Source organism: Filicampus tigris, chromosome 21 (genome assembly GCF_054856515.1).
Source record: "Filicampus tigris isolate MCC_2025a chromosome 21, RoL_Ftig_1.0, whole genome shotgun sequence".
Taxonomy (NCBI): Eukaryota; Metazoa; Chordata; class Actinopteri; order Syngnathiformes; family Syngnathidae; genus Filicampus; species Filicampus tigris.
The window spans coordinates 13361849-13383976 of NC_141237.1; the positions used below are offsets into that span (position 1 = coordinate 13361849).

Consider the following 22128-nt stretch of genomic DNA (forward strand, 5'->3'; position numbering starts at 1 on the left):
ACTGTGTCAGCATGTGTGTGAGAAGAAGCATCTTCACATAGACCACAGTCCAGTTGATGAGTGATGGACTGAAGCTTAATGACATGCAAACTCATTGGGGCCACTTAAATATTTATGGGGGAATGCTCTGAGCAAGGACTGAAATGTAAGCGTAGAGTAAATTTAGAAATGCTCAGTGTGCGTGTGTGGGAGCTTGTGGACGTGTCCCGTGCGTGTGTGCCTAACATTGAAATGCTGCACCTTCGTTTGCTTGGAACCAACACCGGCGCACAAGCGGAGGGTGCAAGGTGCCTGCGGAGCTCAAAAGAAGACGGGAACAGGTGGCGCTTCATGTGCAGAAGCAAACTGGCTTCGGAATTCCGAGTGTACCCAGATTGTACAAGTTATTTTTTAGGCTTTCAATTTGTGCTTGAAGTTACGACATATCTAATGGGATTTCTATAGAGCGGTATACACTTAGCTTCATTTGTCAATTAGCATGGCTTCTCCGTCTTTCCTCGTTGTCCCTTCGTGAGAATGATTCTTGTCCGAAATGAAGCTTTTCGCCATTATGGAGGCGATGATTAGTGACTTAGCAACGACTCCACAAAGTCTTTAGCTGGACTAGGAGCCGGCTGAAGCTCGTTACCAGCTAGCTGGTAGCTTTTGGGGACGGCTCAGTGGTTGATTTTGCTACTCGGTGTGTTTTGATGAGGCACAAAATTTGGCTTTTCAAACTGCAATGCAAAATCGCTTGTTTTGAGTCTTGATTTGTCTAGTATTTTCTGTCTTATGGATACTTAAAATGCACAGTTTTGGAATGCGGGAGGTAGCTTAAGCATGTTTAAATCCAACGCACAAGGCAGACATGCTAACATACATAGCATAGGTCTACATAGGTTTGATTCTAAATGTTTGCCGTCAATGTTATACATTAATGGCCACATTATGCCGCCGCCCCTGTGTGACCTATATCTTTGCTACTGTAACAATGAAAATTTCCCCACTGTGGGATCAATAAAGGCATTCTTATCTTATTCTTATCTTAACCAATAATACACCACGCTGCAGAGATGGATGGATGGATAGATAGATAGATAGGTGGATAAATAAATTGATTGATTAAAGTCCATTTGAAACCATCATTTATTTGCATAAGTGAAGGCAACACCTTATGGCGATAGATAGATAGATAGATAGATAGATAGATAGATAGATAGATAGATAGATAGATAGATAGATAGATAGATAGATAGATAGATAGATAGATAGATAGATGGATAGACAACAATGGCAAAAAATGTTTTTTATTTTTATGTTTTTTTTTTCCTTGATAAATTTAGCAGATTATATTGGTAATATCAAATGGCGTTCAAATAGTAAAGTGGTGCGTGGTCCAAAATTAGCGAAGTATTTACTTACAAGTTGCTGGCCAGCCTGCTAGCGCTCCTCCATGCACCAGTCCAGATTTTTACATTTCTTTGGAAATGTATTTTAAAATGAATGAATCTTCCTGTGGATACGATAGAAAACAGCTAGAATCCATTCCCTTCATGTCACGTAGCCTATCCAGCCGGTGGCTGTATATTGTTAGCGGTTATCCACTTAAATCCAGGAAAGCTTGTTTGGCCAACTTTGAGAGCGGGCGAGTACTCGACTGGGCCGTCTCTCTCTCCCTGCATTAAAAATGTAATCCTGCAAAATAATCCAAATTTTTTACAAATGCACCTATAATCAGATTTTATTTTACTTTTTCTATAACTTAACAAATTAGCTACTTTTTTTTTTTGTATCCTGAATATATAACGCCGGTACATGTATTATCTCCAACGTCAATCATGAGTCGTCCCGCCTAAACTAGTCTGCTTTAGCACTGACACTGACATGTATGAGGCAGTAATTTGCAACAGGGCATCCAGACGACTCGAAAATACAAAAAGGGAGAAAGAATATTAGAAGAAGAAACTAGCTAGCTATGAGCCAGTCTGCTAACTACATTGCGGTCAACACACATAATGATCGGTGATTGAAAAATGAACAGTTTTAAGATTGACTATTATCAGGCTCAACCGAGTTTTCTTATCAGATCAAATAGGAATAATCACTCTTAACATGCACCACACTCACAGGATAATCGGTCCGCATAATCTTTCAGAGACCTCTGACAATCAGATGTTTGCTATTTTTTTTTTATTATTAGTGCGTTCTGACCAAAACGAAATGGAATTAAATTCAGTGATTCCTTTTCTTGTATTTAAAAAAACCAACAGGTCGCACATATCAGCTGATTGGAAAAAAATAAATCAGCGATAATGTAATTCTTTATCTGTGGTGTCGTACTTCTGGTTCCAGAATTTTACATCAAGTGTTGCTATTAGGGATGTCACAATATCGGCAATGTCGTGATATCGCAATATTAAAATTGCCACAATGTATCGTTCTCGTCATGTCAGATATTAATAGCAGCAAATATGTTTAAATGCCCAAGTTGTTTTCCATTTTGTGCGGTCCCAGCATCCTCTGGTGGTTAGTTTATTAGTGCAGTTTAATTTGATGCCACCTTTGTTTTTGTTTTTTTAATATGAGCTCTTTCTTTTTTTTTTTTACAATATTGTGATCTTTTATACAGTATCGTGAGCTTTATATATATCACCAGCCTCCCCATAATATCGTGATAATTATCATACCGTGAGGTTCATATCGTGATATTATCTTATCCTGACATTTGGATATCGTGACATCTCTAGTTGCCATGCGCCCAAATGGATGAACTTGTTTATTCCAAAACATCCATCGTGGGATACGAAGCATCGCCAGGGATACAACTAGCCAAACGTCATCATCCCTACTCTCCAAGTGTTCATGTTTTCTCACCTTCCGAGTCACTCTGCTCCACTGTGACTCCCATCGTTCTCTGCCTGTCACCTCCCACCCGCAGACATCCCGTCTGGGAGCCGTCTGTGTTGCTTCCGGCACTTTAAGACGCTCTACCTAAAGGGAACTGTTTCGGTCCTGTATGGATATATCACAGCCATGCTGTGTACACTCATAACACATTCATGCCTGCTCTTATACAGGCGCACATTTCAGAAATAGATATGAACATGTCCTTCGGCTAACATGTATGGCGGATGCTTAGTTGTGATGTAACCGCAGACATGTCTTCATTTTATTGAGCCTATTTTGCATTTAGTACAGAGCAGTGATTCAATTAACATGAACTAACTGGCATTCATTGGTTTCAATGGCATTCCCTGTGATTTTATTCATGGGGCGGTTGTAACTGAACCCCAAGAACAAGCGGATTGCGTTTGGTTATTGATGTGCCACTGTGTGTAGTCTAAGTGGTTGTTTCCCCTCCAGTCTTTCATCAGAAAAAAATAAATAAATGCCAGTTCTCCCAGCGTATAGCATGGCTGCGCGTGCTTCACAGCAACAAATAAAGCACTGCATGTTAAAAGGGCGGGTCAGTCAGACAGCGCTAAATTCTTTGGGAATGTATTTTTACATTTTCATCTGCAGCTGGTCAGTGGCGAGCTTCTCGAGAGACCCTTGAGTCCGTCTGTAAATACAGCCCGTGTGTCCTCTGTCTGTGGGTCATGCACCGACTTATTTCTGGGGAGGAAAGCGAGACCTTGGCATATGGCTCCTCATGCATTTTAATAAAGTGCTGCTCACAAACAGGACGTCCCTCAGTACAGCAAGTCTGAAATAGTCATCCGTCCATTAAGATCACTCTGACCCAATGATGATAGAGGGAGGGACCTGTGTGTGGAAATTAAATGACATATTGTATCGGTGCAGTTTATAGTTAAATACTTGATGATTTGTCCAGCTATTTTCCTCCACTTATCCTGATTTAGAGTCTTCAATGAGTCTCACGTATGTTTTTGGATTGTGGAAGAAAACTGAAGTAAACCCAAATGCTTAAGCATGGAGAGAGTATATACAGTACAATGCACACAGAAAAGCCAAAGCTGAGGTTGTAACTCAAAATGCTTCAATGTGAAGCAGATGCGCTAACCCCATTAGCAATAATTGCTTTTATTATTGTCATTATTTATTTGTGGATTGTTGTTATTGGACAACAAAGGACTCATGCTGAGAGGAAGATGGATGAGGGAGTTTAAGCAGGCTAGCCGGCACAGCTGCTTCCAGTGATACAAGTCTCCAGTGCACGATGACTCTCAAATCCACAGGCTTTAATTGACGCACTCTGTGATTAGGCCCCATCTTGGAGGAATTCCCGTGACACACGTGCTGCATTTTTGCACAGTGGCATCTCGCGGAGGAGTTTTGTTAAGATGGTCACGTTACGATACCTTTCAGTGCTAATACTAAGCTTGCATTGACCCCCAAAGATAATACTCTTCTGCCATTTTGGCAGTTTTGAGCATGGCCATAGCACAGTAGACACAAGCCAGGTTTATGTGATGGTTTTAGCCAGAGGATTTGCTACCACTCTTTAATGTTGGCATTAGGATAGATGTCTATTTTTTCCCTTCCATCAATGCCCACTGTAGAACATTTAGGAATTTGTCACATGCGTAGTACACGTTGCTGCAGACTGGATTACAGTTGGAGCATCCGCTCACTACATTTGGGGAGAAAAGCGCAAGGGATCGTGTTCGATAAAGTTGAGTTGGAATGAAACGAAAGAGCGAAATAGAGTAGCGCTGTTTTATTATAGCTTTTCATTGGACAACACGGGAGGAAAGTCAAAGTCAAGTAGTCAGGGTAGAGCTTGTATAAAAGTGTTCATGCTGGCAACAAAAGTGAGCGCACCCCTTCATGAAAATGTCCAAATTGGGACCAATTAGTTGTTTTCCCTCGCTGGTTTCATGTAACCCGACATTGTTACAGGGTATCATATGTGAATGGTGAGCAAGGTGTGTTAACATTAGCGTTACCCCTCTCACATGTTCGCATACTGGCCACTGGAAGGTCAACATGGCACCGAATGGCAAAGAAGTCTCTGATGCTTCTTGCGCTTCATAAAGATAGGCCAGGCTATGAGATGGTATTTACAAAAATGTGAGGGGTGTACTCACTTTTGTGAGGTACTGCATAAGGATGTATTGTGTAATGTTATTTAAACAACAATGCTGCGCTTCCTCTTAGGACGGCCCACGCCAGGACTAAGAGCGAGGCCGCAGACCAGGCCGCCATCTCTGCGGTACAAGATGCCGAAATCGCCAGAGCGGTTGCTAGGGAGCTTGCACCAAACTTCTACCAACCAGGTAACCTTTGAGAGCCTCTCTAAAAAGTATAGTATGATACATGCACGGTTGCCAAGTGTTAAAAAATAGTTTCCCTCATTATTTATTGTTTGTTTTAAACTCCAATTTCACTGATAGACACCCACCCCATCTGCAGATGACAAACACAAGCATTCACTTTTTGTGGAAATACGTTATGCACATTTTCAAGGAGATTTTAAAATAGCTAGATTGAGAGACTAGGCGGCAGTAACACAAGCAAGGACGCTCTCACTGTGCCATGACTTTACTTTTCATGAACGTTTTTCAAATAAACAGTCTTTATTTAGGTTTACAGTGCCTTTTTTACTGTGCGGTTTTGACTCCTTGTAATGGGAGCACAAAAGTGTCAGCTTCTGTGTTCCAGCACTGAAATGGCTGACAAGAAGTAATGAGGAGGGTTACAAATGTGCCACAATGTAGGGCTGTGCTTGTGCCAAAGACAAAGCTGAATTGTGCATGGAGGCCTTGTCTGTGCTCTCTAAGGCTTGTTCTTACCAGCTAGGGGATTAGTTGTTTAAATCTGTAGTCATCTAACCTGCCAAAAAATAAGTGTGAAAGGTTGTCGTTTTATATATATATATATATATATATATATATATATATATATATATATATATATATATATATATATATATATATATATATATATATATATATATATATATATAATTATTCTTTTTTTTTTTCATTTTCTTGGAGGCAAGAGAAGACCATTATAAAAATCTTTTTGCTTAAAGGGGGAAGTCAACCCAAAAATGTTCTTGACAATGATATGTTCTATGCAGCCCCCTAGTCTAAACACGGCATTCTGATTGACATTGTGTCATGTCATGTCATCTTCCAAACCGCTTATCCTATACAGGGTCGCGGGGAGTTGCTGGAGCCCATCCCAGCCGTCAATGGGCGAAGGCAGACTACACCCCGAACTGGTCGCCAGCCAGTCGCAGGGCACACATAGACACTGTCACTGAGCGGGAATCGATCCCACGCTGCCCGCACACAACTCAGGCGTGTGTACCACTACACTATCAGTGGACTGATTGACATTGTGTTTGTGGAATATGAGTTAAAGCGGAAGTCAACGCAAACATGTTTTTTTCAATAATATGTCGTATGCAAGCCCACTAGTTGAAATAAGGCATTCTGATAAATATTGCATTTGTGGAATAAGTGTTAATCCACTCGTTTTTAACTATCTCATGGGGCGGCCATTTGTCTTCTGTCGACTGAAAATGACACCACAACTGCTCACAATGACCAATCACGGCTCAGGTTCAGAAGACAGGTCAGCTGTGATTGGACTGAGATGGCATTTTGCTGCTTAATTTATATTCCACAAACGCAAATGTAATCAGAATGCCGTGTTTCAACTAGTGGGCCTGCTGTGAACATATTCTTGAAAAAAATATGTTTGGGTTGACTTCCACTTTAAGTAATAAAATGCACCCGTTTTTTGTCCATCACGGGCGGCAGCCATTTTGTCACTTGCTGTCGACTGAAAATGACAGTTGCTCAGGGCTGAGATAACAACCAATCATGGCTCCGCTTCAGAAAACAGGTGAGCTGTGATTGGTCGTTAGCTGAGCCCTGTGATGCCATTTTCAGTTGACATTAAGCGGCAAAATGGCCGCCCCCAGAGATGGCTAAAAACGGCTGGACTTCGCTGATTAACTCATATTCCACAAATTCAATATTAATCAGAATGCCCTGTATTTTTCCGAAAGCACTCGAGAGGGCATCCACAGGTCTGCTGCCATCTGGTGGTCAAATATAAGATAGCTTTTTTAACAGGCCACTCATTAACTTTATGCCAGAGGCTGCGGGCCCGTAGAAATTTGAACGCAGGCCTCATTTGGCCGCATTTCATACTGTGGCTGATGAGCTAAAAAAATCATGATCACTTGCACACTACAAGGTCTATATCAAATATTTTTTAGTAAGCCTATAATGATTAAAAAAAACAAAAACATACTACTAATAATGTTAAATGAATATTTTTTTAAGGTTTGGTTACAAAGGCACTCTTAGTTTCCGCTGTACTTACTGATTTTCATTAGATTGTTTTATATTCATGGCTTATGAGTATTTCTTCATACGAAAATTTACTGTAATTCTGATTTTGCGTTAAACCGAGGACCCCTGTCTTATCTTTTAATCCGTTTATGTTTCGCTACAACTCTTTAACTTCAAACATTATATTGTGCATGTTTCCCAGAAGTGACCAGTGAGTCCACATTGAGTTATGTATGTATCCCGTGCTGAATGCACATGTAAGAAAACAAGCCCATTCATTACACAGCGACTCATAGCTGTGTGTTGTCTGATGTGTAGCAGCGAGGTGTGTCTTCCCTACTCCCACTGTGGAAGTATATTTAGGCCTATGAGCTGCATGACCTTGGGGTTTTGCCAGAAGGCACCACAAAATAGTGAGTGACCAACACATTGACAATGGTACTCATTTGAGCGCGTCCCCTCCACTAAGCCGCCGAGATGCTTCGCTCTGGCCACAAACACTGTGGAGCCATTTGTTGTGTTGTGGAAACTGGTGGTCATGCCACGGCCGCAGAATGATCCACACATTTCCACAAGTCTATGCAGAGGGTGTCCTTGTCTTTTAAATGAGATCATGAATGAGAAGAGCGGACAATGTCATCATCATAGTGTGCAGAGCATCACAGAGGCCAAGAACCAAGAATGGCCTTCTGCTTTGCTGTTGGTTCACTTTGTCCTTTGGCTGCATGTTTGAGTGCAAACACACTCCCCTATTCTTTGTGTGCTTATATGACAATCACCTCAAAGGGAACACGCACGCTGGCCAAGCAAATAGAAACCAGTGAATATTCACTGTTCTTTCTTCAGTGGTGGTGTCATTGTCAGTTAATGTCATCTCAGGACAAGCTTTTTGTAGTAGCACTTAAAGTGGAAATCAACTCAAACATATTTTTTTCAAGAATATGTTCCCAGCAGGCCCACCAGTTGAAACACGGCATTCTGATTAATATTGTGTTTGGGGAATATGAGTTAAGCAGCAAAATCCACCCCTTTTTAGCCATCTCATGGGGCGGCCATTTTGCGAGTTCTGTTGACTGAAAATGACATCACAACTACTCATGGCTCAGCTTCAGAAAACAGGTGAGCCATGATTGGTCGTTACCTGAGCCCTGAGTAGTTGTGATGTCATTTTCAGTCGACGGAAGTGACAAAATGGCCGCCCCCTAAAATGGCTCTACCAAGTATCGGCATAGTTTTGGTCTCTTTTTGAAGGTAACACTTTGAATTTTTCTCCTCAAATGTCAGAATCTTTTTAAGTGCTACCGGCACTGAATTATGGAAGTTTGAATACATAAAAGAAGGCCAACCCACGGACGACCCACGACCTTCTATCGTCCGTGGGTTGGTCTTCTTTGATGTATTCAAACTTCCATCATTCAGTGCCAGTAGCACTTAAAAAGATTCTGACATTTGAGGAGAAAAATTCAAAGTCCAAAATCCAAAGCTATGCCGATACTCCAAATGGTTCAAGTACAGCATCAAATTTACTTTGGTGCACCTTTCGTTCAGGTAAAACTGCCAGGTGGAATGGCAAAGGGTTGATATTTCCACAAGGATGCACATTTAACTACATTTCCGGAAATTTGTGCCATTGTGGTCGTGTAGCACAACTTTCCTGCGAATTCTTTATATTTTATGTCGTTAACAGCTACTTTTGAGTGGAAATGTTCTCACTTTCCTCAGTCCCTCAGCTTTTAATGCTCAATCCTCTCGGGTAGCAACCAGGGCTCTAAACCCCTTGTTGTTTGTAATTGACATTTCAGACTCATGGCAGATTATCACCCACATTGGGAGTGTCCACTTCAAAAGGGAAAATAGGGTCACAGGGAACAGAACCCTGACCTTTATGATTGGTTCACACACAGCACCCTGGAGGGGAGCGGTGAGGGTGAGGGCGGGCCCTCGCAGTGACGTTAATTGGGCTATATTTGTTGCCAACGTGTGTTTGCCGCCGTCTGATGGAGACATAGCTGGCGTCCTTGTACGCTCAAGAGGACCACACTCCCCCCCCGCCCCACCCTCTGCACGGCTGACGCGGCACAGCTGTCCCTTCCTTCAGCCGGTCACCAGGGGTGGGGGGTGCCCGGGGTTGGGGGGGATCACGCTCCACCTTGTTTGACCCAGTCAAGGTACACTCAGCAATCAGGTGGCGGCATAAAAGATGGAAGATTACGAGCGGTTGCTGCTTAGGAGTCCAAGCAGCAGGTGTCACGTCTCAAATTGCGTGCACGTTGACGTTTGAGGATACCACGTGGACAAAAGTATCGGTCCACATTCAAAAGAAATAAAAACCAAAAGGAGATAATGAGTTCCTACATGAGTGACCGGATGTCCTCCTTTTCTTGGCATCCCAAAAATGAGATATTAAATGTATTAAGTGACACAGCAGTGGTTCTTCCATTGTCTGTGAGCTGGAGCCTATCCCGGCTGACTTTATGTGAGTGGGGGGGAAGGGTCGGACCCTAGACTGGTTCATATCTATCAACCCCGGGCTGTGCTGAAACTTACAAAAGTTGTAATTTGCCCGTACATTTCTGTATATAATCTTACACATTATCTATTTTTAATCTCACACAGTATTTATCGCTCAGCGGGAGAGGTGGGGGAAACGGAACGGATATTTCTATATAGAATCTTAAACAGTGTTTATCGCTCAACGGGAGTGGGTAAGTTTGCAGTCGGAATCGCTAACGGACGCTCCGGATTAGAGCCGAAATGGGCAAGACGAGATCGGTCTAACAAAAAACGAGTTTTTATTATTTTTTTCCCGTACAAAAATTGTTATACGGCGTACACGATTTGAAATGATCAAAAAACGTATAAAATACAGGGAAAACATATAAATTGACAGGTATGATGGTTATTAATAAATCAAAGACCACATATATACAAAACTACCACTCACACTGACAATGACATCTCCGGACAATTAGGCTGTTCCACTGACCTGACATGATGCCCTCCACAAGTCTACGGTGACAACTCTTGTAGCACGTCTCTCCAAACTGTATTCTAGTTCATTCCAAATGTTTTTGATGGGATGATAAAACCAAGTTCTTCCACATCAAATTCATCCAAGCACCCCTCTGTGTATCTTGCTTCGTGCTCTGGGGCACAATCACGCTGGAAGGATCGATTGTCCTCAATGTCTTGGTAGAGTGCGCAGTTAATGTGTACATGGCTCCTTTTTATAGATATGTATTCTATATGTATTCAGTCAGACGAACTGTAATTTTAGCAAATTAGATGGCTCAAGATCAGCAGTGAATGGCTTCATTTGCATGTGCAAATATATGTGTACAGGAGAATTATCCTGCCGGACAATGACATGTGCTCATCCGCCTATCCCCCATGCCCATCTGCCAGAGTGAAAAGGAAGAAGAGAAAAACTGAATCAGAAACACCGATTGCGATAATAGACAATAATATCAAAACCAATTTAAGATTTTCAAACCATATAATACAAGTAATGGGGGAGTGTTTGTTGAAATGGAAGTCAACCCAAACAGATTTTTTTTCAAAAATATCTTATAAATATTGAGTATTGCGTAATAAGAGTTAATCCTCACATTTTTAGCCATCTCCGGGGGCCGCCATTTTTTCACTTCTGTCGACTGAAAATGACATCACAAATGCTCAGGGCTCAGGTAAGGAAGGACCAATCACGTCAGACCTGTTTTCTGAAGCTGTGATTGGTTGTTACCTGAGCCCTGAGCAGTTGTGATGTAATTTTCAGTCGACAGAATTGAGATGGCTAAAAGCGGTTGGATTTTGCTTCTTAACTGATATTCCACAAACGCAATACAGTATTAATCAGAATGCCGTGTTTCAACTAGCGGGCCTGCTGGGAACATATTCTTGGGAAAAAAAATGTGATTGCGTTGATTTCCGCTTTAAGACTTTCAAACCGTATAAAAGCAATGGGGGAGTCTTTGTTAACAGTGAAGCTAAATTGATCTACATTGGTGTGTGGGATTAACCCCTTTTTCAACCCTAATTAATAATTCAATACAATGCGAAATGCACTAACATTAAAAACACAACACATACAATCACCTCACTGTGCACTTATATGATTGCCTTATACAGTACATTAAATGGACTTTAAATCAACAAGTAAAGGCCTGAATCTGTTGATTCAAACAATAGTTCCTTGTGTACTCAGCACAGAGCAACCGTGTATTATTTTGATTTTATTGATTTGACAATGTAAATAATATTATTCAGGCAAAGTAGCATTGTCCATGTCCTATTGTCACTTTAACACTGACTAATTTAAGCGGGAGGACGTCATGCAACAAGCCTGCTCTCTCGGGCTAACATGAAAGCAGCACAGTACAAGGTGACAAATTAAGTGTGATTTTTCACACATGCAGGTGGACATTTACATTCAGTTTCGGAGTTTATTCAAGGACACAATAAATGAAAATTCTCAACAAGTAGACTATTATGTGTTTGTGTGAAGGGGAGCATCAGTCGGAAATATAACAACTTTTACTGTAGGTTAACGCTGCATCATCCATATTAATACAATCATGTTTTTTATTGTCAAAATACAATCTCAATGTCAAAGACTGCCTGAGAAATGTCAACAACTTTGAGACATCACCGTTTTATTTAAGCGTAACAATGATCAGCCACAGTTTGCAGTTTTTTCTGTATATTTACAGTTAAACACTTGCATGAGGCAGGAGGAGTTAGATAAGAGGCCGCTGCTCTCCCAGTGTGAGTTCTTGGACACTAGATAACATGTTTTTTTTTTAAATAGAACTGGCATCAGTTCAAAGTTTGGTTATCTCCCAAGCCATCAGTGAAGTGTTCCGATTTGATGTTTCATTTTTTTGCTGCCGGTATTGGTGTTACACGTCTTATATTTCATTTTAGCTTGTGGAGAAAAAAAACATAATAGCAGTTATGTAACTACAAATGCATGGCTAAAGAATCACCAGTGGAAAATGAATCTCGGCAGATATCTTCTGGAGGTTCACCAGCACTTCATTAGACAAATGGAGAAAACCATGATTAGAGTGTATTTGCTCTCCTTAGTGAGAAAATTAGGACATTACTGTCAATCAAATGTTATTTGTATAGCACTTTTCACACATAAAAATGCAACTTGTGCTGTGCAATAAAAAACATCCAAAATACAACTTAAAGAGTGTAATCAACTCAAACTTATTTTTTTTCAAGAATATGTTCCCAGCAGCCCCACCAGTTGAAACGCGGCATTCTGATAAATATTGAGTTTGTGGAATATGAGTTAAGCAGCAAAATCCACCCATTTTTAGCCATCTCAAGGGCGTCCATTTTGTCATCTCAGCTCAGCTTTAGAAAACAGGTCAGCCGTGATTGGTCGTTACCTGAGCAGTAGTAGCAGTTGTTGTGATGTCATATTCAGTCGACAGAAGTGACAAAATGGCCGCCCCCAGAGATGGCTAAAAACGAGTGGATTAACTCTTATTCCACTAACGCAATATTTTTCAGAATGCCATGTTTCAACTAGAGGGCTTGAAAAAAATATATTTGGGTTGACTTCCTCTTAAAGTTTTTGCACAGGACTGTAATTACCCAACTATTCGATTTGTTGTTTAAGAAATTATACAATGACGATACGTAACTACAATAGAACTCAGTGGAACAAAATGCTGAAATGTAATGGTGGGGGATTTATCGTGTTTCAGTTCTTTCCGCCATCTTTTTGTGAATTTGCAAGCTATCTTCTAGTTCATGGAGGATGACCTTTTTATACAGTAGGGTGGATTGTTACACAGTTGCCATATTACAAAAAAAATACTTTAAATCGTCAGAACAAGTTAAATGAGTTTCTACACATAACCACATGCAAGATAACCATTTTTTCAATTCTTCGGACAGAGATGTCATCACCTTACGGATCAATGCCTTCAAGAAAATCCTTAGTATACCCTTCATGTTGCCAAATAAACACACCTGGCCTTTATTTCAGAAAACAGGGCTGACAAATGTGATTTGCATAAGCGTATACAGTATGCATATGTGGATGATGTTGTACGGAATCACCTTTGTCACTTGTGCAGGGCCTGACTACATAAAACAGCAGTTCAAAGAGCCCGTGGAGATTAAGGAAGTGCCCGTTGTAAAGAAAGACGACTCGCCAAGCGATTCTCCCCATTTCTACCGCAAAGGTACCACCCCTCCCCATTCCCCGTTGAATAGTCCTGTGGGCTCGCCTCCGCACTCGCCTCACTCCAACAAGAAGAAAGGCCATCACGCCAACAGCAACAGCCGCAAAACCAGCAAAGAGGAGCAGCCTTGCCGAAAAATAAGCAAGGAGGAGAAATCCGCTCATAAAACCAGCAAAGATGAACGCTCTAGCAGGAAGCCGAACAAAGAGGAGAGAACGTCCGTCCCCGACGGCCCCAAAGCTGCTCATATGCACATCGAGGCACCCCCTAAACCTGCAAAAGTTCAACAGCCGAGCCCTCCGTCCAATGCCCCCGCACATCCTCCTTCAGTGCCGGTCAATGGCCAGCTCCACACAGAGTACCACAGTTACTACGTCAAGGCGCCTGTAAAGGCACCCCCGCCCCCCGATCCAGAGGAGGACCCAGAGGAAGAGCCGAGCGCACAGGCCCTGGCACGCTTGCCGCCACAACCCAGGTCGATTAGTACCCCGACCCCGAAGCCGGCCTCCATACGGGACAGCAAGGGCGAACCCAAACTCAGGAAGCAAGATTCCCTAAAGCCAAAGAGCCTCGCAGACACAAAGAAAGCCAGTATGGAGATTGCAGAAACCGCGGAAGAAACAGTGAGTAGACACATTTCTAAAGGAGCATTCTTACTGTCTTCTTGCAGTACATCGATTTTGTACTTAACATCAAGGACTACTCAATAAACACACGTAATAATTGAATTGCAAAATTGTGTGTGCATACCTGTCTTGTATTTGTTCAGTGCTGATTTTGGAGTGATTTCCTTCCTATATGTGATTTCCTGTTTCCCATCTTTAGCATTTATACAGCCTCATGATTATTTCATTTCTTATTGTTGAACTATGACCTCTGCCTAGTAACAAGTGACCAGGAAAACATGGGGTGTGACCAGGAATATGTATATATATATATATATATATATATATATATATATATATATTCCTGGTCACACCCCATGTTATGATGTCAGACTTTCATGATAATTTGCATTTGCTGTAATGTGTTCACATAATTTATTTAATTTCATGTTGTTTTATAGGGTCCTAACTCCATCCTTGTCGCTATGGTAATGCTGTTGAATATCGGCCTTGCAATTATATTTGTCCATTTCCTGACATGATAGTGCTCGTTCTTCGGTAAGTTCGTTTTGACACAATATACCGGTGAAGCCGCCAAAGTGTTACAAAGATTTGAAGCGGAAGTCAACCCAAAAATAATTTTTTCAAGGCCATTTTGTCTTCTGTCGACTGAAAATGACTTCACAACTGCTCAAAACGACCAATCACGGCTCAGATTCAGAAAACAGGTCAGCCGTGATTGGTCATTGTGAGCAGTTGTGATGTCATTTTCAGTCGACAGAAGACAAAATGGCCGCCCCCAGAGATGGCTAATAGCGAGTGCATTTTGCTGCTTAATTCATATTCCACAAACACAAAATTAATCAGAATGCCGTGTTTCAACTAGTGGGCCTGCTGGGAACATATTCTTGAAAAAAAAATGTTTGGGTTGACTTCTGCTTTAAGAGAATGACAACATTATGGGAAGTTCATTTCACGCTGCTGTAATGTTTGTGGAACTTCCAGTCAAAGGGAATAAACCCCGGTGAAGTGTTGTAGTTCTATCAATTTGGAATTAAACCAGCATCACAGTTTTGAGTTTGACTTTGGAGGTTTCACTGTATGCCTTTTTTTTGCAACCCAGGTGTCAAATGCACATTGTAAATACTTTCTAAAAATGTGTTTGCAGTGAAAAGACGGCGAGCTATGCAGTTGCATCGCCAGCCTTGAAAAAAGAAAATGGCGCCGACGAGTCACGGTGGCAGCCGGAGGTGTTTGGTTAACAGCGTGACACCGCGGAGAATCAGGAGGAAGGCGTCACTAGCACCGACCTGTCACAGGCCCCGCGTGGACCACCCCTGCCAATTAGCACTCCTTTGGGCTTCTGGAAAATCTGAGGTGAAATGTTGTGTCTATTGAGTTCTAATAAACCAATCCAACGTAGTGGAAGTCATTTCAACCCGCTGGCGCTGAGGCCAGCAGCGGCCCCTGCAGCCGGAGGAGGCGGCGGGCTGACGGACTTTGCTGCTGAGAGAAAGCGGAGCTGCACTTTTAGATGACGGGAGCAAACAGCTGCCTTTCTATTTTGCCATCGTGAGGAGGTGACGATGGCGGGGCGGGAGTGAGGTGTGGAACAGTCGCAGTGAGAGCATGCGGGGAGTTTTTCACGGGTGTGGGGGGGGAGTTCCCGCCGCTTTATACAACAGCAAGCTGGCCCGGGCCTGTTGCTAACAAGTCAGTGCTAGCACGGTCACTCGCCAGTCTTACTGTTTTTAAAAGCTCTTCATGTTTGTCCAGCTCTCCATCCAGCACTGCTCAGAATGACCCCCGTTTGCATGGTACTGTTTTGGCATTTTCTTTTTATTGTATTTTTTTTCTTTGTTGTTCTTGGGATGGTGGTAACCCTTTTATTTTTGAATTCCCACTCCGATTGAGTTGTATTTTATTGTAAATGCAAGTGTAATATGTTCTATTTTTTTCAAAAGCGCTTGGAGTAGATTTTGGCCGAAAATAAATTCTATCGTTATTGTTAAAGTATAATTTATTGCAGGGGTGGGGAACCCATCGCTTGTTGGCTGTTACACTGTTCAGAAGAGCATTTGATTTGGCCCAGGATTTCAATTTGAAAAAATAAAAAACCTTATTGTTATAAAAATCCCAATAACATTCAAACACAAATGCTCACAATATCTAATAATAATAAGCATTTATTCTCTCATTACATCATATTCCAACATTAATTTAAGTATAGCCTTTCAGAAGACTAAAATGACCCCATATAAACCTGATGTTGATTGACAGCTTGCAAAGGAAGTTTATTGACGCCGGCTGCCGAGAGTAGCGTGAACAAAGGTCTTATTGTTATTTATTGAAATCCAAATCAAATGTTTGAATATGTATTGCAACATATGCCTACACTACACCACTGGGCTAGAATTCCGTGTGTGTTCTCTCCACTGTCCTCCGTTGTTTTACTCTAGGATGCAAAGGCTGCTGCGACAGTGAGCGAAACGCTATCGGGGAGGACGGGAAGTTGGAATTATTCATTTAGACGCTTGGGGGGGATGTGGCGGCCTGGGGGGGGGGGGGGGGGGTTGGGGGGCGGGTGACGATGCCTTGAAAAGTCTTTAACAGTACTACTGTTTACCTTATTCAAAGATGAGGATGTTGAGAGGTGCCATCCTTGTCTTAATATTGTGCAGGATACTCGTGACTGTTGTCATCTGCTGAGTCATGCTTTTTAATGAGTTAACTCTCCTCACAGGAACTGTCTGTCATCTCCATTGCAGCTAAGGCATGACTTTTTTAGACTTAAAAAAAAAAAAAAGGTTATTTATATGGTTTACTATCATGACTAAAGATTAAATGTTTTTTTTTGTGTCTCTTAGCACTGGTAATCATTAGACAAGGGCATTTAAATTCCCTTCATCGACTTTTGGCGAAATTAATGGTGAATTGGTTATTTTGGATTTTCTACATGTATTTTGTATTAGTTAGCAGTAAACAAAAGAAATGGTTATTTATTGAAAGGATACGTATTATGCAATTTTTCACAATTTAAATTAGCTCCCAGGTGTCTTAATGAAAAGTTTTAATATTCTTCCGTCACAATACACAAAGGATCAAGAAATACAGCACACTCCAGATCTAGCTTTCAAACTAGTTTAAATCCCTCAGTTTTGGGAGGGTTGATCTGAGCTTTTGTTACCATGACAACCGGGGGCGGAGCTATGAGCCCGCGACAAAGCAAGCAGCTTCCGCTATTGCCAAATTAGTGACTTTTTGGAAACTCTGCAACTCCCTCCAGAGCAAGAGATGTTCACCGCTGACTAATTTAACCATAACCACCCACTACTGCTAGCTTAGGCTCACCTGTGCTAACACTGCAGCTCTGCTTACCTTTTGGCTTTGACATGATAGTGCTTCCGTGATGTCTGGCTGCCGGATTCTGGGCATCGCTTGGTAATGGTGACTCTAGGGCAGGTGTTGTGTAAAATTAGTTGACTTGTGAAGTAGTTTGTCCAAATTCAGAATGGCTTGCTCACAGTCACATTTTCAAAATTAGGCAACATTTACGTTTAATTGCACACTTGATCGGAGGGCGGGCACTCCAGAGACTCAAATGTTTTTCATGCAAAAAATGCAAAATGAATTTGACCCCTTTAAAAACTCAAGAGCACCTTCATAGTATATTAGTTGATCCTGAATCAGAATTGTTGCAGCCAAGTAACAATAGTCAGTAGGTAATTACAAAAGTAATGCACTCCATCTACACGTATTAACAAACAGCTCCACACAAGAATCCTTAATGATCTAATAATCGATTATAATGCCCATGTCTAGTCATCATAAAAAAAGGGCTTTAATACTGATTAGTGTTCATTGCTTCAAACCCATTACAAAGTCTTAATCTAACATTAATCCATACAATTTATTACATTTGAAGGAACGCTTTGCACGTACACACACAAAAAATGCAAACTTATAGCACAACTATGTAAAAGCATTCAAATATGATGTGTTAAAATTGAAATAATCTTTAAATTCTACAAGAAACAGGGCGAGTCAGCCAGCATCTTCTCAAACAGCGTCACATATGATTATTTATTCACTTTTTCTTTTGTCCGGCTTTTTTCTCCAGAACCACGAAGACGCGAGTTTTGGGTTAATTGAGCAGTCTGTTTTTGGAAACTTTCTTTTTTTTTTTAAATGCAACATTGCATCTTGGAGACATTTATACATAGACAATCTATACTATTTCTAAGGATTTTTACAGAGCACAATACAGAATCTGGTATGAGTATGGGTATTTTTCTAACAATTTGCACACCTGTATTTTGACAGTGGCTATAACTTGTTTGTAATTGGTAACGTAATGCACATATTCTAATGTTTGACAGTGAGATGAAAAAAAAATAAAGATTTCTAACTGTATGTATCATTTGAGGATGTGAAAGGCGGATAGATGTTTCCTTATGAGTATTTTTGGAAAATGTTGGAGACTTTTGAGACCTCAAGGCTCATGATTTGTGCAAAGTCTATGGAGATGAATTTATGTGTATAACAATAAAAATGACGTTATGCCTTGGTTAATGTTTTTCTTGTCTGATATTTGACTTGTTTTACATTTCATCATGTTTGTGAAACTAAAATTGCATTTAATAGTCTGATACAAAAGAACATTAGGGTATATGTACACGATACATACATACTGTATGTTTTTTACTGAATATAATAACAATGTAAGATATATTATTGACATTATAGTGATCATATATTTTGTGATAAAGGTAATATACTGCTATCTAATCCAGCTGTCTAAAATGTAACTTTTTAAATAACATTGTTTGTTGATTGGCTGGAAGAGATCACGAGGTTCTACTGTCTTACAGTAAGGTATGAGGCATCCATTTTGACTCCAGTTCCAAATGTGTTTCCTTGTCCTATAAAGGTCTCCTAAATCCAGCCTGGAAATGGCTTCCAACTGTTTAAAACGTTTTAAATTCTGTTCCAGTGTTCACTTGTGGGTCTCTCCTGTGTTGAGAATGTGCATGTATCCTACAAGCAATGAAAGTCCTCCCGGTGACCTTCTCATAATGAGGTCTCAAGGGATGACGCTGAGGCTTGTAATCAAAGTGTCTTTGTCAGACTGTTGCATTAGTGGTGCGAGAACAGGCAGGTGCCTCCGTTTTTCACTGCTTTCCATTGCAGATTAGCCTGGGATTTGTGTTGTGGTGCATCTGCCTCCCTCATCTGCATGTGAGTCACTCGTATTCACGCTGTATGTTTTTTTTTTCTTGCAGTACTTCTTGAAACTACCTGTTGTCAAAGCATTGGTAAAAAGTTGTTGCATCACAGATTTTGTATGATGAGATAACTGTAAACTGATAACACTGTGTTCGTCCTCTCCAGAGTGTAAAACACAAATGTGACGCCCGGCTTGTCAGTAATGGTATTCAATATCTCTGTTACTATTCTCATATGTGCAGGGTGCCCGCCAAGATTTAAGTGCAGTGCACAAATATAAACTGAAACCCTGTAGGTCTTTAGTGTCACCGAAGAGGCCGTTTAACACATTCCAATGACAGCTAATGTCATGGAGGGCAATCATCTATTTGTATTGGGACAAGCATCTCTTGCCATTATAAATTTTATATATTTATATATATATATATATATATATATATATATATATATATATATATATATATATATATATATATATATATATATATATATATATATATATATATATATATATATATATATATATATATATATATATATACATCCATTCTCTATACCGCTTATCCTCACAAAGGTCGCGGGGACTTCGGGCAGTAGGCGGGGGGCACATTTCTATAGCAGCAGAAAATTTAAACATGCAATATCAAACTGTCAAAGTATAATGTATTTGATTTGCATATATTTACTATAGGCACGGTGATCGACTGGTTAGCACGTCCGCCTCACAGTTCAGAGGTCGTGGGTTCGATCCCGGCTCCGGCCTCCCTGTGTGGAGTTTGCATGTTCTCCCCGTGCCTGCGTGGGTTTTCTCCGGGTACTCCGGTTTCCTCCCACATTCCAAAACATGCATGGTAAGTTGATTGGACACTCTAAATTGCCCCTAGGTGTGATTGTGAGTGCGGATGTTTGTCTCTGTGTGCCCTGCGATTGGCTGGCAACCAATTCAGGGTGTCCCCCGTCTACTGCCCGAAGACAGCTGGGATAGGCTCCAGCACGCCCCGCGACCCTTGTGAGGATAAGCGGTATCGATAATGGATGGATGGATGGATATTTACTATGACAGTGCAAACAGAAAGCATTTGAAGCACTTCATTTTTTCCACATTTTGTTACGTTTCATATTGAAAAATTTAATGAATTAATTTTTTCTCAAAATTCTACACACAGCAGACAATGTTGAGAACATGAAAATAGGTGTTTTTTAATTATTATTTATTGAAAATAGAAAACTAATAAATATAATAAATGTACATAGTACATACAGTAAGTATTCACAGCATTTTCTAAATACGTGGTTGATACACCTTTCATAATTACGTAAAATTTTGTCATGCAAAAATTACAGCTTCAAGAATATTCACAATGTTGTCCTTTGATAGTTTGGCTATGTGCTTATAGGCTCCTTTTTACTCTGGACCATCATCCCCACTGGGGTCAAGAGCGCACTGGAGTAGGTATTTATCCAGGGTGTCTCTGTACATTGCTGCATTAATCTTTCCCTCAACCCTGACTAATCTCCCACTTCCTGCGACTGAAAGATGCCCCCACATCATGATGCTCCCACTACCATGCTTCACTGTCGAGATGGCATTCATGTCAAGGAGTCCTATCTTTGTCTCATCAGACCAGAGAATTTTGAGTCTAATTATCTAAGAGACCTTTAGGTTCATTTGGGCAAATGCCAGGTGAGCTGCCGTGTAGTTTTTACAATACAGGCCTGGTTTGTGGATTGCAGCAGAGATAGTGGTATTTGTAAAAATCAAAGCACCAACATCCCCAGCCCCACCACGTCCCACCCCTCCAAATACTGTAAAAGTCTCACCGCTAAGAAACTTGCTTCTAAAATTGGACTGAGTCTCCTAAGCGCCTTGGCATTTTTTTTCCTTTTCAAACTTGTGCTAAGCCATCAGCATGAACTAGAGTCGCTTTCCGTGCCTTGCATAGCTAGCTTAGCTTAGTTTAGCTTAGCTGTTAAATTTACATAGGCAAAGCTCAGTTATAAAACCCTAAGCCAACCAAAGGCTTCTTGTTACCCGCACCTGATATGGGCGCAGTCCAAGTTATTTTTAAAAATACACGAATTTGATCAAATGCCATTTAGATGTTTATCTTCTGTGGCAGGGATTTTACCACAGCGATACTGTGTTGAGTGATTCCTTGTTGTAAATTACGTCGTAAACATTGCGTTGGCCCGGAGCTATTACATGCTAAGCGGTTGTCACATCTGCTCATGTGTCATTTATGCCATTTAAAGCCTGATGAAATGTTAAGTAAGCTGTCAGTACACTATAGATGGATGGATGGATGGATGGATGGATGGATGGATGGATGGATGGATGGATGGATGGATGGATGGATGGATGGATGGATAGATAGATAGATAGATAGATAGATAGATAGATAGATAGATAGATAGATAGATAGATAGATAGATAGATAGATAGATAGATAGATAGATAGATAGATAGATAGATAGATAGATAAATAGATAGATAGATAGATAGATAGATAATTAAATAGCAGGCCACTCTGAATGGCTGCAGGCTAAGAAAGTGATGGGGGAAGTAGCCTCCAATTCATTGTGACAAGCCTTAGCCTCTTTTAACTGAAGAAATGCCCACAGACATTCCTCCCCCCATCCTTTCCTACACCACCACTAGACATTCTGACCTGGTTTACAATGCACAAGGACCTGTAAAAAAGTTATTGTGGCATTCATATTTGAGGCTTCAATGTAGTATGCACGGTACTGGCATTTGACTCATTCTCTCGTGGTGTAGCCTAATAAATAGAACATCAATAAAATAAATACGGCATACTTGATATATAAGTACAGCAAAGA

General features: G+C 40.9%; 1 protein-coding gene across 2 annotated transcripts in view; it reads left to right on the forward strand.

The window, feature by feature from the left end:
• jph1a (junctophilin 1a) overlaps nucleotides 1-16074 on the forward strand; it is a 34191-nt gene extending 18117 nt beyond the window's left edge. For both annotated transcript variants that reach the window (XM_086021474.1, XM_086021475.1), the window contains 4 exons: nucleotides 5101-5219; nucleotides 13349-14079; nucleotides 14523-14619; nucleotides 15230-16074. In XM_086021474.1, coding sequence (XP_085877600.1) covers nucleotides 5101-5219; nucleotides 13349-14079; nucleotides 14523-14603 — 931 coding nt within the window. In that variant the 3' untranslated portion in view covers nucleotides 14604-14619; nucleotides 15230-16074. The remainder of the gene's footprint in view (nucleotides 1-5100; nucleotides 5220-13348; nucleotides 14080-14522; nucleotides 14620-15229) is intronic.
• The last annotated feature ends 6054 nt before the right edge of the window (nucleotides 16075-22128 follow it).